This window comes from Vombatus ursinus, unplaced genomic scaffold (genome assembly GCF_900497805.2).
Source record: "Vombatus ursinus unplaced genomic scaffold, bare-nosed wombat genome assembly UNPS02014825.1, whole genome shotgun sequence".
Lineage (NCBI taxonomy): Eukaryota > Metazoa > Chordata > Mammalia > Diprotodontia > Vombatidae > Vombatus > Vombatus ursinus.
In genome coordinates, this window is record NW_020954603.1 from 7,816,552 (window position 1) to 7,830,137 (window position 13,586).

At 48.2% G+C, this 13,586-nt stretch overlaps 1 protein-coding gene across 1 annotated transcript in view; it reads right to left on the reverse strand.

Annotated features, from left to right (window-relative positions):
- IPO13 (importin 13) overlaps positions 1-5,260 on the reverse strand; it is a 33,311-nt gene extending 28,051 nt beyond the window's left edge. Inside the window, exons 1-2 of the mRNA XM_027837933.1 lie at positions 5,143-5,260; positions 1,434-2,170 (exon numbers count right to left, since the gene is read on the reverse strand). Of these exons, the coding sequence (XP_027693734.1) occupies positions 1,434-2,170; positions 5,143-5,238 (833 nt within the window). The 5' untranslated portion in view covers positions 5,239-5,260. The remainder of the gene's footprint in view (positions 1-1,433; positions 2,171-5,142) is intronic.
- Between the last annotated feature and the right edge of the window lie 8,326 nt (positions 5,261-13,586).

Consider the following 13,586-nt stretch of genomic DNA (forward strand, 5'->3'; position numbering starts at 1 on the left):
GAGGGGAGGGTAGCCAAGCCCAGGCACCTGCCTCTTTGGGGACCGAGGGCCTCAACAAGGAAGGCAAAGCAGCCAGGGCAGGTGGTGGGCCCAAGCACAAATGTACAGTCGGCACCAATTAATGAATATTGGCTGACTTGGATCAAGAGGAAACGTGTGGTGCGCACCACACGTTTCCTCCAATCTGGCCCTGGCCTTGGGGTCTCAGGATTCTCTCCCCACCCCCTACATTCTCCATGCCCTACCCTGCCTCTTCACCCTAGGCTGATGTGCTCTACCAGGATTAAAAATACACTTCAAAGACTTGTTGTCTTGGCACAGGGAGCACCAGTGACGGGTGGCAGCAGCTGTGGAGGAGGAGGGGAGGGGAGGAGCACAAGCCAGGTGGGGGTGGGGCTGGGGTGGCAGCAAAGCGGCACTCCCCACTCCATGATGAGCACCCAGAGCTGAAGAGAGCCAGGGTTTGTCTGGAAGCCTGACGTAGGCCTTGGCTTTTTGGGGAGGACCCACTGCTGGCAGGCAGGGCAGCCCAGGCTGCTATGACTGGGCAGTGTATGGGGCTGGGCCAGGGCAAGCCAGGCTGCCAGCCCTTGGGGATGCAGCCGGTTCTCCCTGCTCCCTCCTCAAGAGGGGGCAGGGCTTAGCCCCAGCCCCTTGGGTGGTGCCGGTGCTGGTGCTGGTGTTGGTGCTGGCACGGGTGGTAGCTGCTGAAGCAGCAGCAGCAGCAGCAGCACCTGACTTCCTGGCTGCCTCTCACACTGAGCTCAACCCAGACCTGCAATTAGAGCTCTGAGAGGCAAGCGGAGAAAATGGGGAGTGTTGCTAAGCAACCAAGGGCTCTCCAGCCAATCGGAGCTCAGACAGCCGTGGGCTCCCTCCTTGGGGGAGGACGGGTATCATCCGGATGCCTGGCAAGGCCCAGAATGGCAGGCCCGGCTGCAGCTCCCAGAGGACAGCCCCCTCCCCAGCCCTGCCCACACCTGAGACTTCAGCGGCCCGTCCTGGCTCGGCTGACTGAGAGGCAGGGACCGCTCGCCCCCCAGGCTGATGCCAACAGAAAGCTGGAGCCTCTTGGGGATGGAGAGGAAAAGGGAAGGGGAGAGCTCTCAGGAAGGGAACACGCATTTAGGAAGTGCCTACTCTATGCGCCAGCTACTGTGCCCTGAGCACTCTACCCAATATTATCCCATTTGAGCCTTATAACAACCCTCAAGCTTGGTCCTACTTATTATCCCCATTTCGCAGTTCAGGAAACGGAGGCAGTCGGGGACTTGCCCAGGTTCACGCAGCTGGTAAGTGTCTGAGGTCAGATTCGAACTCATGTCTTCCCGACTGCAGGCCTGACGCTCTATCCACTGCACCACCAGCTGCCGCTGGCACCCGCTCCATTAGCGGTGTGACCTGCGACGAGCCCCCTCCGGCGGTGCACTCACCTCTGGGCATCAGGCTGTGAGATGGCACTGACAATGGCCTCCACGCTGCTGTCAAAGAGCTCAGGGTCCCGGAGGGCGCTGAAGGCGGCCTGGATCAGCCGCTCACAGTCCAGCAGGGGCACCTCCAGGGGCACCCAGCTGGAGAAGCACTTGAGCGCCTTCTGCTTGATGGCGCTGGGCAGACTGGGCTGCTGCAGCAACTGCTCCAGCAGGGGGAAAATGGCCCTGCACTCCTGAGCCAGCATGGCGCGCACCTGGCTCTTGCGGTATTGGGGCAGCCGGCTGGTCTGGAACTCTTCGGGCAGCACAGTCAAGAGCTCCAGCAGCGCCAGGCAGCGGCCCTGCCCGTCACCAGGGGTGGCCTCGGCCTGAAACAGGCGCACCATGTCCGCCACAGCACAGGGCCAGGCCTCTGGCATCATGCTGAGGGCCAGCGAGGCCAGCGCCACGCACAGTCGCGTCAGCACGATCTTGGAGCCGCTGGCAAAGCGGCCGATGTGCGCCAGGAGCTGGGCCTTCAGACTCTCATACTGGTCGGCAGGGATGTCGCTCCAGTAGCGGGAAATCTTGATGTGCAGAGCACTGGCCCCAAAGTACTGGATCTCAGGCACTTTGTCTGGCTGTAGCAGCTGCCAGCTGAAGTGCCAGGCCTGTGGGGAGACCTGGGCCTGCATCAGCCACTTCTGGGCTAGGTTCTTGTTCTCGATGTTGGGGTCATAGTAGAGCTGGTGAAGGGCCTGGGGAGGAGGAGAGGGCAGGATGCCAGGAGTCAGCAAAGGGGGCCCCAGAACTGGCCTGTGGGCTCCCCTCGTGGCCAGCTCTCTCAGCGATAGCTGTCAGCGAGGGCCACGCCAGAACGTCCCCCTTCCTAACCCGGCCATCTCGGATCCCTGCCTGCCTTCCAGCTCAGCTCCTCAGGTGCCTGCAAAGCCTTTCTTCTGATCCTCCTTGTCGCTAGCACCTCCCGACCTGCAACTACTCCTCATAGGGGCAGGGCTAGAAGCTGGACCTTTAAGGTTTCTGGTACTGGGAATTCCCTCCAGTGCAGGCTGGCACCTTGTCTGTTCTCAGAGTTGCACAGAGAGGTTAAGTAATTTGCCCAGGGTCTCACAGCCGGTGTGATGATGCCCACTTGGTACTCTGCCTACATTTGGTATTTAATGAGAGTACCTGACAGAATGAATCTTTTCCTGCCTTCCAGCCTCAATTGGCCTGTTTGCATCTCCCTCCCCACACTGTTCCTGGCTCTGCCCTCAGGGCCAAGCAGAAGCCCCCTGAGCCTTCTTCAGTAGGACAGACCACCAGATACTGGAAGTCAGCTCTCACACCGCCTGAAGTCTCCAGGGGCTTCTCCCAGGACCTGCTCCACCCTGGCTGCCCTCCTCTGGCATTCTGTCTGTTATGTCAAGCATCCTTGGGATTCCACACCAACAACAACTCGGGGCGGGGGGGGGGGGGGGGGGGGTGAGGCCAGGAAAGGCCTCAGCTAAGGGGACACAGGAGATGGAGTGCTTAACGTGTCTCAGAACACACTGGAACTGGAAGAGCCAATCTTCTCAGGCGCAGGGAGGAAAGAGGGGCTGCCCATGGTCTCAAGGCTCCCAAGTACAGAAGCAAATTCAAATTCAAGCCCCCGGAAATGAGGGCCTTGGTGAGGAAAACATGGACAGCTCCCTGCCCCCCATCCCAAGGAACAAAGCACTGAACTAGGAGGCAGGAGTACTCAGTTCAAATCCTGGTCCTGTGACTTAATCCCTCATGACCTTGGCCAGCCCCTTCTCCTCCCTGTGCTCATCAGTGGAATGAGGGCCTAAGGTACTTTCTGCCCCAGGTTCTATGATCCTCTGATACCAGAGTCGACAAGAGTGAGGCTGGCCAGGGGAACCTCAGCGAGTGGGTTGGCAGAAGACCCTTGGCCCTCCCAGAAGTCCAGTCTCAGGGCACAGATGGCCAGCTGCTTGACTCACAGACTGCTCCCCTCACTCAGAGCCGCCTGGCACCACAGAGCCTGGCTGGGATGGGGGCTGATCAGCAGGAGTCCCAGCCTCCTCTGGGCCTTCTTTTCCCTCAAGGTGTGATATATGTACACACCTATTAGACACTTAACAGCCCAAGCCCTGCAAATCAGCAGCATCTGTAGGGGTTTGGGGCTGTCTGCCCCATCCCCTTTCAAGTCCCCAATCTCAGCAGGGAGCTGTGTGGTGGGGGAAGCCTACCAGACAGTCCTGGGGCCTAGTGCTTAGGTCCAGCTGCACTTAGCTCGGGGGTGGCAAGAAAAGAGGGTGAGGGAGGGCTACTATAATCCCTGCATCCCTGCACTGACTCAGAAGGACAGACCCCCCCCCCAACCAAGGAGGGGGCACTATGTGGCAAGATCCTAGCAAAGACAAGGAGGTCTGGGAAAGAGCTAGAGAAGGGCCCATCTTAAAGGGCCTGCTGGGGGAGATGGGAGGCCTCACTAGCAGCCTCTTCCCCATCTGGGGCAGGCCTCAGATCAGGGCAAATTGGCGACAGCTCCTCCAATCCTGTGCCAGTTTCACTGCCCACCTCATGGTGGGCCCAATGGAGCTTGCGAGGATAGCCCTGTCACTCTCTCCTGGACCCTTGCACTCAGCCACTGGCTTCTCTTCATTTGGCCCCCTTGGGGCTAGCCAGGCCTAGAGACAGGCCTCGGGCTCCAGAAAGCTGATACAGAGAACAAAGGGAGAAGGCCCAGGAGTCCTGGGGGGCCAGAGGGGAGGGCAGGAATGTGGCAGGAACCTCCAGTCACTTTTCCTCTTCAGGGCCTGAACCAGCAAGTCCCCATGGTGAGGTGAAAATGCCTAAATGCTAACTACTCATTCCTGGCAAGCAGGGCATCCCTTAGGTACTACCCAGGGGCCTAGGGGTCAGGACCCTGGGGAGCCTCTTTTCCTAGCATACTCACACTTACTTCAGCTCCTTCTCAGAGGTCTCAGTAGCCTCAGTTTACACTAGTAAGGGACTGGGCGTCCTTGTTCTCCAAAAGGAGGTGGGTGGGTGATGGGGCACAAAGCAAATCCTAAGAAAAGCCCCAGGTTGGGGCTTGCTGGGTCACAACGTAGGAGCTTTCAGAAGGGCTCTCTGGGGCTGAGGGGCGAAGAATCATCCCATCTGGACCCAAAATGGGGAGGGTCTACCTCACCTAAGAGAGGAACAGCCTGGCTGACCACTGGTGCTCCTTAGCTGGTGATCTAGGTTGTGACTGACCACTCCAGACCAGCCAGGGGTGCTAGGGCCGGCCCCTCTGAGCCTCGTGTTCGTGGCTGATGGTTTACACCGAGCCTATCATGCCCACCACGGCCAGGGTACCAGGCCAGCTCCCAACCAAGTCCAGTAATCTCTGCTGAGACTGGTCATGCCCATCTTGGCTGGAGTGCCAGGCCAGGGCTCAGCACTGGTGATCCCGGCTGCCCCTGGCCATGCTCTGTCCAACATTTAGGGCTGATAGTCTACACTTCCACTGTGGTCATGCCTGCTCTCACCAGGGCTGCCCCCGGCCACGTCCACCTTAGTCGGGGGTGCAAGGCCACCTAGGGTCCATAGCTCCTGGGACCCTGGGCACGCCGGGGCTGGAGCGCTCGGACCACTCAGTGGGGCACACTGGCCCCGCGGGGCTGCCCCGGCTATGGCCTCCCTGGCCTGGCACCAGCCTGTGGGCACGGGTGCCGGGCCACGTGCCCCCACTCACCTTCTCCACGTTCTCCACGGTGAAGTCCAGCGGCGGGGGCGGCTGCACCCCGGGGCCTGGGCCGGAGCCCGGGGGAGGCTCCTCCCGCCCCTCCATCTCGGGCAGGCGGGGCGGGGCGTCTACACCAGCAGCCGGCCGGCCGTCTACACCGCGTCTACACCCCTCTGGGCGCCCGGAGGCGGGGCCAGAGCGGGCATGGCGGGGGCGCGCACGGTGCGGGCAGGGGCGGGGAGGGGGCCGGGGCCGGGGCACCTCCTCCGCCGCCGCCGCCTCCTCTGGGCTGCCCTCCGGGCTGCCGCCTCCCCTCGGCCGGGCCTTTGCTCCTCAGGGTCCGCGGCCGCCGCCCCCCACCGCCCGCTGCGCTGCGCTGTGCTCCGCTCCCTCCGCCCCTCCCCGGCCCTCTGTCCGTCCGTCCCCTGCCACCCTCCCTCCCGCGTCCTTTTGGACTCTCGGCCAGGCCGGCCGGGCGGGCGCCCCGGAGGAGGGAGGCCCGGGGTCCTCGCTCTTAGGGCTGTCCGTGTCGCGCCGGGGCCGATGATGCCCTCCGCGCAGGCATCTAGCAATACGTCCCTACCTCTTCAGGATCCCGCCGCGGGCGATCCTGGGAAATGGAGTCTAGAGGGCGGGCGCGCGGCAAAGACTAGATGGGAGGGGTAGGGGGCTGGGCCACGGGGTGGGGCGGGACCGGAGGAGAGCTGGGGAGTGAAAGAGGGAGGAGCTGGGACGGGTCCAGTTGAGAAAAGTGGAAGAAGGACCTGGGGCGAGGTCAAGGGAGGGGCCAGAGGAGGAGGAAGGGTAGTGGCAAGGCGGGGGTGGGGAGAACGGAGGAGGAGGGAAGGAGGGAGGGAGGGAGGCAGGAGCCGAGGGCGGGATCACTACCCTTCCCCCTCCTCCGGCCCCCATCCACCTCCCGGTGGCCTCTGTCTTCTTCAGGCAGCTCTCCTTCATGCCGTTCCCCTCAGCCAAAAAAAAAAAAAAAAAAAAAAAAAAGCGGGCTGGACTCAGTTTCCCCATCTGCAAAGACTCAGCTCCGCTCGGGCGCTTTATGCACGTTTGCTGCATTTGGGGCAGAACCAGCCGCAAAGCGGCCAGGCTAGGCTCCAGCAGCGAGAACTTCCAAACGCTTACACCTGTCCCCAAAATGGAAAGGAAAGGGGCAGGTCTGGGAGTGAGCCCCGCGTCGTTGGAAGTCCTCCTGCAGAGGCTGCATGACCACTTTGGGAGGATGTAGCAGCAGGGATCCTAGCCAGTAGCACTAGAGCCCGGCCGGTCCTGTTCTGGGATTCTGGGAAATTCTGAGACCGGCACAAACTCTGTCTGGGCCCTCATAGGAACACGGCAGTCCCCCTCTTCCCTCAGTGATTCCATATCCAACTTTTCACTTTCTTTCTTGTCAGTCAGTTGGTCAATAATCACCTTCATTGATTAAACACTTTCTATGTGCCAAACATCGTGCCTAGTGTGGGAAATACAAAGAAAGACAAAAACACGGTCCCTGTCCTCTACAAGCTCACTTTCTAATTGAGAAAACAATATGCAAACACTATGTATGTGTGTAAGACATGTACGGGTAACTAGCAGGAGCAGAAGCAGAGGAAGATCTCTTCCAGTCAGTCAATAAACATCTTTTTGTCCCTTCTAACTTTATTTTTTTCAATTTTTAAACATTTTTATTTTAAGTTTTGAGTTCCAAATTCTATATCTCCTTACCTTCCCCCCTCCCTGACACTGTCAGATATAGGTTATTCATGTGCAATAATGTAAAACATTTCCATGTTAGTCGTTTTGTACAAGAAGACTTGAACAAAAGAAAAAATGAAAGAAAGTGAAAAATAGCATGCTTAAGTCTGTATTCTGATAATATCAGTTCTTTCTCTGGAGGTGGATAGCATGCTTCATCATGAGTCCTTTGGGATTGTCTTGGATCATTGTATTGCTGAGAATGGCAAAGTCATTCACAATTCTTCATCAAACAGTATTGCTGTTAGTGTGTACAACATTCTCCTGGTTCTGTTCACTTCACTGTGCATCAGTTCATGTAAGTCTTTCCAAATTTTTCTGAAATTATCCTGCTTGTCATTTCTTATACCACAATAATATTCCATTACAATCATATACCACATCTTGTTTAGCCATTCCTCAATTAATGGGCATACCTTTGATTTCCAATTCTTAGCCACCACAAAAAGAGCTGCTATAAATATTTTTGTACAAATAGGTCTTTTTCCCTTTTTGGGAGGGGGATGTCTTTGGGATATAGACCTAGCAGTGTTATTGTGGGGTCAAAGGGAATGTAGTTTTATAGCCCTTTGGGGACAGTTCCAAATTGCTTTCCAGAATGCTTGGATCAGTTCACAAATCCACCAACAGTGCATTAGTGTCCCAGTTTTCCCACATGCCCTCCAACATCCAACATTTTCCTTTTTTGTCATATTAGTCAATCTGATAGGCATGAGGTGGTACCTTAGAGTTGTTTTAATTTGCATTCTCTAATCAATAGTGATTTAGAGCATGTTGTCATAACTATAGATAGCTTTGATTTCTTTGTCTGAAAACTGTCTGTTCATATCCTTTGGCCATTTATCGATTGGGGAATGACTTGTATTTTTATAAATTTGACTCACGTCTATATATATTTGAGAAATGAGGCCTTTATCAGAGATAGTTGTTGCAAAAAAATTTTCCCCCAGTTTCCTACTTTCCTTATAATTTTGGTTGCATTGTTTTGCTTGTGCAAAAACTTTCTAATTTTGTGTAATCAAAATGATCTATTTTACATTTTGTAATGCTTTCTATATTTTCTTTGGCCCTACATTTTCCCCCTATCCATAAATCTGGTGATTTATTTAAATCAGGTGAAAATATACAGTCACCTGGTGGAGCGTCTTGTTTGAGGAACATAAGGAGGCCAGCATCACTGATATGTAGAGAAGAAGAAGTTGTAAGAGGCCTGGAAGGGGCCAGATGATGAAGGGTTTTACAAGCCAAATAGGGGATTTTTATAGGAGACAGGTGAGAGGGAACCACCAGAATTTATTAAATGAGGGAGGGGTGAAATGGTTAGATCGTCAAGTTAGGAGTCAGCTGAGTCAGGAAACAGCTGAAGCAGAGAGACAGGCCATCGGTCTATTGGAATAGTCTAGGCATGAGAAGTGGGTGGGAGCAGTGTCAGAGCAAAGAAGGGGGAACATTGGAAAATAAAACAAAAGTATAAAGGGCAAGTCTTAGGAACAGGTTGGATGGGAGGGAGTGAGTGAGAGATAGTAAGGAATTGAAGAGAATGCCTAGGTTTCAAGTCTGGAGGACTAGGAGATAATGGTGCCCTGGGCAGTAGTAGAGAAGGTCATGATAGGGAAGGGTTGTGGGGAAAGGGAAGGAGTTCAGTTTTGGACATATTGAATTTAAGATGTCAACAACACATCCCAGTTCAAGATGTCTAATAGGCTGTTGGAGATATGAGACTGGAAGTCAGAAAAGAGGTTAGGGTTGGATAAATAGATTTGAAAATCAAGCACAGAGAGATGATAATGGATTCCATAGGAGCTGACAGAAATGATCACGTGCAATAGTATAGAAGAAGGAGAAAGCCCATAATTAGAGGGTAGGACATCACAGTGGATTGACTGCCAGGCCTGGAGTCAGAAAGACTCCTCTTCATGAGCTCAAATTCAGCCTTAGACATTTAATAGTTGTGTGACTCTGGACAAGTCACTTAATCCTGTTTGCCTCAGTTTCCTCATCTGTAAAATGAGCTGGAGAAGGAAATGGCAAACCACTTCAGTATCTAGGCCAAGAAAACCCCATATAGGGTCACAAAGAGTAGGATACAACTGAAACGACTGAACAATAAAAAACAGTAGAGTCAAGCTGCAGAGGGGTCAAAAAGGATGAGAATTGAGAAGATGCAATTAAGATTTGGCAATCTGGTAACTGTGGAGAGAGCAGTTTCAGTTGAATGATGAGGTAGGAAGTTTGGCCATCTCCTTGGCTTCAGTCTACCTGAAAGTCATGCTCAAAAAAAGAGCCTAGAATCTAGGCTCTACACCTCACATTTCAAGAAAGTATCAAGGAAAACTGCCTGATATCCTAGAACCAGAGGGTAAAATAGAAATTGAAAGACTCCATCGATCACCTCCTGAAAGAGATCTCAAAATGGAAAGTCCCAGGATTATTGTAGCCAAATTCCAGAGCTCCTAGGTCAAGGAGAAAATATTACAAGCAGCCAGAAAGAAACAATTCAAATATCATGGAGCCATAGTCAGGGTAACCCAAGATTTAGCAGCTTCTACATTAAAAAACCAGAAGGCTTGTAACATGAGATTCTAGAGGGTAAAAGAGCTGGGATTGCAGCCAAGAATCACCTACCAAGTGAAACTGAGTATAATCCTTCAGGGGAACAAATGGGTATTAAATGAAATTGAGGACTTTCAAGCATTCCTGATGAAGAAAACCAAGGCTGAATAGAAATTTTGATTTTCAAAGACTCATAAGAAGTATAAAAAGGTAAACAGAAAAGAAACTATAAGGGATTCAATAAAGTTAAGTTGTTTATATTCCTACATTAGAAGATGATACTTGTAACTCCTAAGGACCTTGTCATTATTAGGGCAGTTAGAAGGAGTGTTCCTGTGGGGTTGGTGAGATGAGCATGAAGCCCAATTCCATCCCACTGCAGTTCCTGCCCAATGAGGCTCGAAGCCAGCCACCACTGAAGCTGACGGACCCAAGGATCCCCTACACGGGCTTCATGGGCTACTGCGTGGGGCTATTGGATAACCTGCTCAATCACCAGCCAGTGGTGACCGCAGGTTTACGTCACCAGCTCTTGTATGTCACTTCATTCTCTTTTGTGGGATATTACCTTATGAAATGCTAAGACTTTAAGTGTGCTGAAAGGGACCATGATATGTTTCAGTATATGAAATTGCATCTGGAAAATTTTGAAGAAAAGGAAAAGAAAACTTATGCTGAAATTCTTGAAGACTTTTATCTAGTTTGCTGAAACTTCTCACCCTGTCTGCTCTTATTTCTTTCCCAAGAGCTTTTGTTTATGAACTCAATGGGATGTATTTCTAATATATCTCATTCATGTGTAATGAAAAAATTAAGGTCTTATAATTAAATGAGGGACATGAAAAAAAAAGGAGTATTCTGAGACAGAGGGTACAGATGTGAGTTGATTATGTTGGGATGATATCCAAAAAAAAAAAAATTAAGGAGTGAGAAAGAGGAGTGCTCTCAGAGAAGGGGGAAAGAAGAAGTAGAATGGGGTAAAATTGTCTCACATAAAAGAGGTGCAAAAGAGCTTTTACAGTGGAGGGGGAAATGAGGAGTGTGGTGTAAAATGCTTTATCCTTGATATCCTCATCAGAATTGACTCAAAAAGAGAATAATAAACACTCTCAGCTGGGTATAGAAATCTATCTTAACCTACCAGGAAGTAGGGGGGAAAGGGGTAAGAGAAAGGGGAGAGGCTGATAGAAGGGAGGGTGGATTGGGGAAGGTGGTGGTCAGAAGCAAAACACTTTTGAGGAAGGACAGGATTAAAGGAGAGAGAGAGAAGGATAAATGGGATGGGGGGGATGAGGATGGACGAAAATACACAGTTAGTATTCATAACTGTGAATGTGAATGAGATGAATTCATCCATAAAATGGAAGTAGATAACAGAATGGATTAAGAACCAGAATCTTACAATATGTTATTTACAAGAAACACACTTGAAGCAGAGACACACAGAGAGGAAAGGTAAAGGGTTGGAGCAGAATCTATTATGCTTCAATTGAATTTTTTTTTTTTAAAAAAGGCAGAGGGTAGTAATTATGATCTCAGATAAAGCAAAAGCAAAAATAGACCTAATTAAAAGAGATTTGGGGGAAACTACATTTTGCTAAGAGGTACCACAGACAACAAAGTAATATCGATACTAAACATACTACACCAAATGGTATAGTACTAAAATTCTTCAAGGAGAAGTTAATTGAGTTACAGGAGGAAATAGACAGTAAAACTATACCAGTGGGAAGCCTCAACCTTCCCCTCTCATAACTAGACAAATCTAACCAAAAAATAAACAAGAAAGAAGTTAAGGAGGTAAATAGAATTTTAGAAAAGTTAGATATGATAGAATCTGGAGAAAATTGAATGGGAATAGAAAACAATATATCTTTTTCTCAGTGGTACATGGCACCTTCACAACAATTAACCTATATTAGGGCATAACAACCTCACAACCAAATGCAGAAAAGAGGAAATATTAAATGCAACCTTTTCAGATCATAATGCAATAAAAATTACATTTAATAAAGAGCTGTGGAAGCATAGATTAAAAATTAATTGGAAACTAAATAATCTAATCTTAAAGAATAAATGGGTCAAAGAACAAATTATAGAAACAATAATTTCATTACAGAGAGTGACAACAATGAGACAACATACCAAAATTTATAGGATGCAGTCAAAGTAGTACTTAGGGGAAACTTTATATCTCTAAACGCTAACACCAACAAAATAGAGAAAGAGCAGATCAATGAATTGGGCATGGAACTAAAAAAACTAGAAAAAGAACAAGTTAAAAATCCCCAATTAAACAACAAATTGGAAAATCAAAAGCAGGATTAATAAAATTGAAAGTAAGAAAATCAATTAACTAATAAATAAAATTAGAAGTTAATTTTATGAAAAATAACAATAAAATAGACAAATCATTGGTTAATTTTACTTTTTTAAAAAAAGAAAGAAAACCAAATTACCAGTATCAAAAATTAAGGGTGAATTTATCACTAATGAACATGAAATTAAAGCAATTTCAGGACCTAATTTGCCCAATTATATGCCAATAAATCTAACAATCTAAGTGAAAGGGATGAATATTTACAAAAATGTAAATTTCCCAGATTAACAGAAGAAGAAATAGAATACTTAAATAACCCCTGTCTTAGAAAAAAAATTGAACAAGCCATCAATGGGCTCTCTAAGGAAAAAATACCCAGGACCAGATGGAGTCACAAAGGCATTTTTCCAAACATTTGAAGAACAATTAATTCCAATACTATATAAACTATTTGGGAAAATGGGCCAAGAAGGAATCCCACTAAATTCCTTTTATGACACAAATATGGTATTGATACCTAAACTAGGAAGAGCAAGAACAGAGAATCAACATTAAAAATCAATTTCCCTAATGATTATTGATGCAAAATGTTAAATAAAATACTAGCAAGGATATTACAACAATAGATCACAAAGATCATATATTATGATTAGGTGGGATTTATACCAGGAATGCAGAACTAGTTCAATATTAGGAAAACTAACAGCACAATTGACCTTACCTATAACAAAACTAACAGAAAGCATAGGATTATCTCAATAGATGCAGAAAAAGCCTTTGATAAAACACAATGCCCATTGCTATTAAAAACTCTAGAAAGCATAGGAATCAATGGAACCTTTCTTAAAATGATAAGTAGAATCTATCTAAAACCAAGAACAAATATTTTCTGTAATGGGGATAAGCTAGAAGCCTTTCCAATAAGATCAGAGGTGAAGCAAGGGTGCCCATTATCACCACTATTATTCAATATTGTACTAGAAACGATAGCCAAAGCAGTAAGACTAGAAAAAGAAATTGAAGAAATTATAATAGGCAATGAAGAAACACAACTATCACTCTTTGAAGATGATATGATGGTATAATTAGAGAATCCTAGAGAATCAACTAAAAAACTAGCTAAAATAATTAACAACTTTAGCAAAGGGGCAGGATAGCAAAGGCACAAATCATGAGCATTTCTATATATTACCAACAAAGTCCAGCAGGAAGAGATATAAAGAAATTCTCCTTAAAATAACTGTAGAATATATGGCTTATATCAGATTGCTTACTGTCTTGGGGAGGGGTGATGGGAAGGAGGGAGGGAGAAGAATTTGGAACTCAAAATTTTACAAAAATGAATGTTAAAATCTATTTTTACATGTATTTGGGGAAAAAAATACTATCAAATTTTTAAAAATAAAATAACTGTAGACAATACAAAATACTTGGGAGTCTACCTGCCAAGACAAATCCAGGAACTATATGAACACAATTACAAAACACTTGTCACAGAAATGAAGTCATATCTAAACAAATGGAAAAATATTATTTGCTCATGGGTAGGCCAAGCCAATATAATACAAATGACAATTCTACTTAAATTAATTTACTTATTCAGTGCTATGCCAATCCAATTGCCAAAAATTATTTTATAGAGCTAGAAAAAATAATAACAAAATTCACCTGGAAAAACAAAAGGTTGAGAAAAAATGTGAAGGAAGGTGGCTGAGACACACCAGATTTCAAAGTATATTACAAAATCATAATCATCAAAATAATCTGATACTGGCTAAGAAATAGAGTGGTTGGTCAGTGGAATAGATTAGGTACAACAATTCACAGCAGT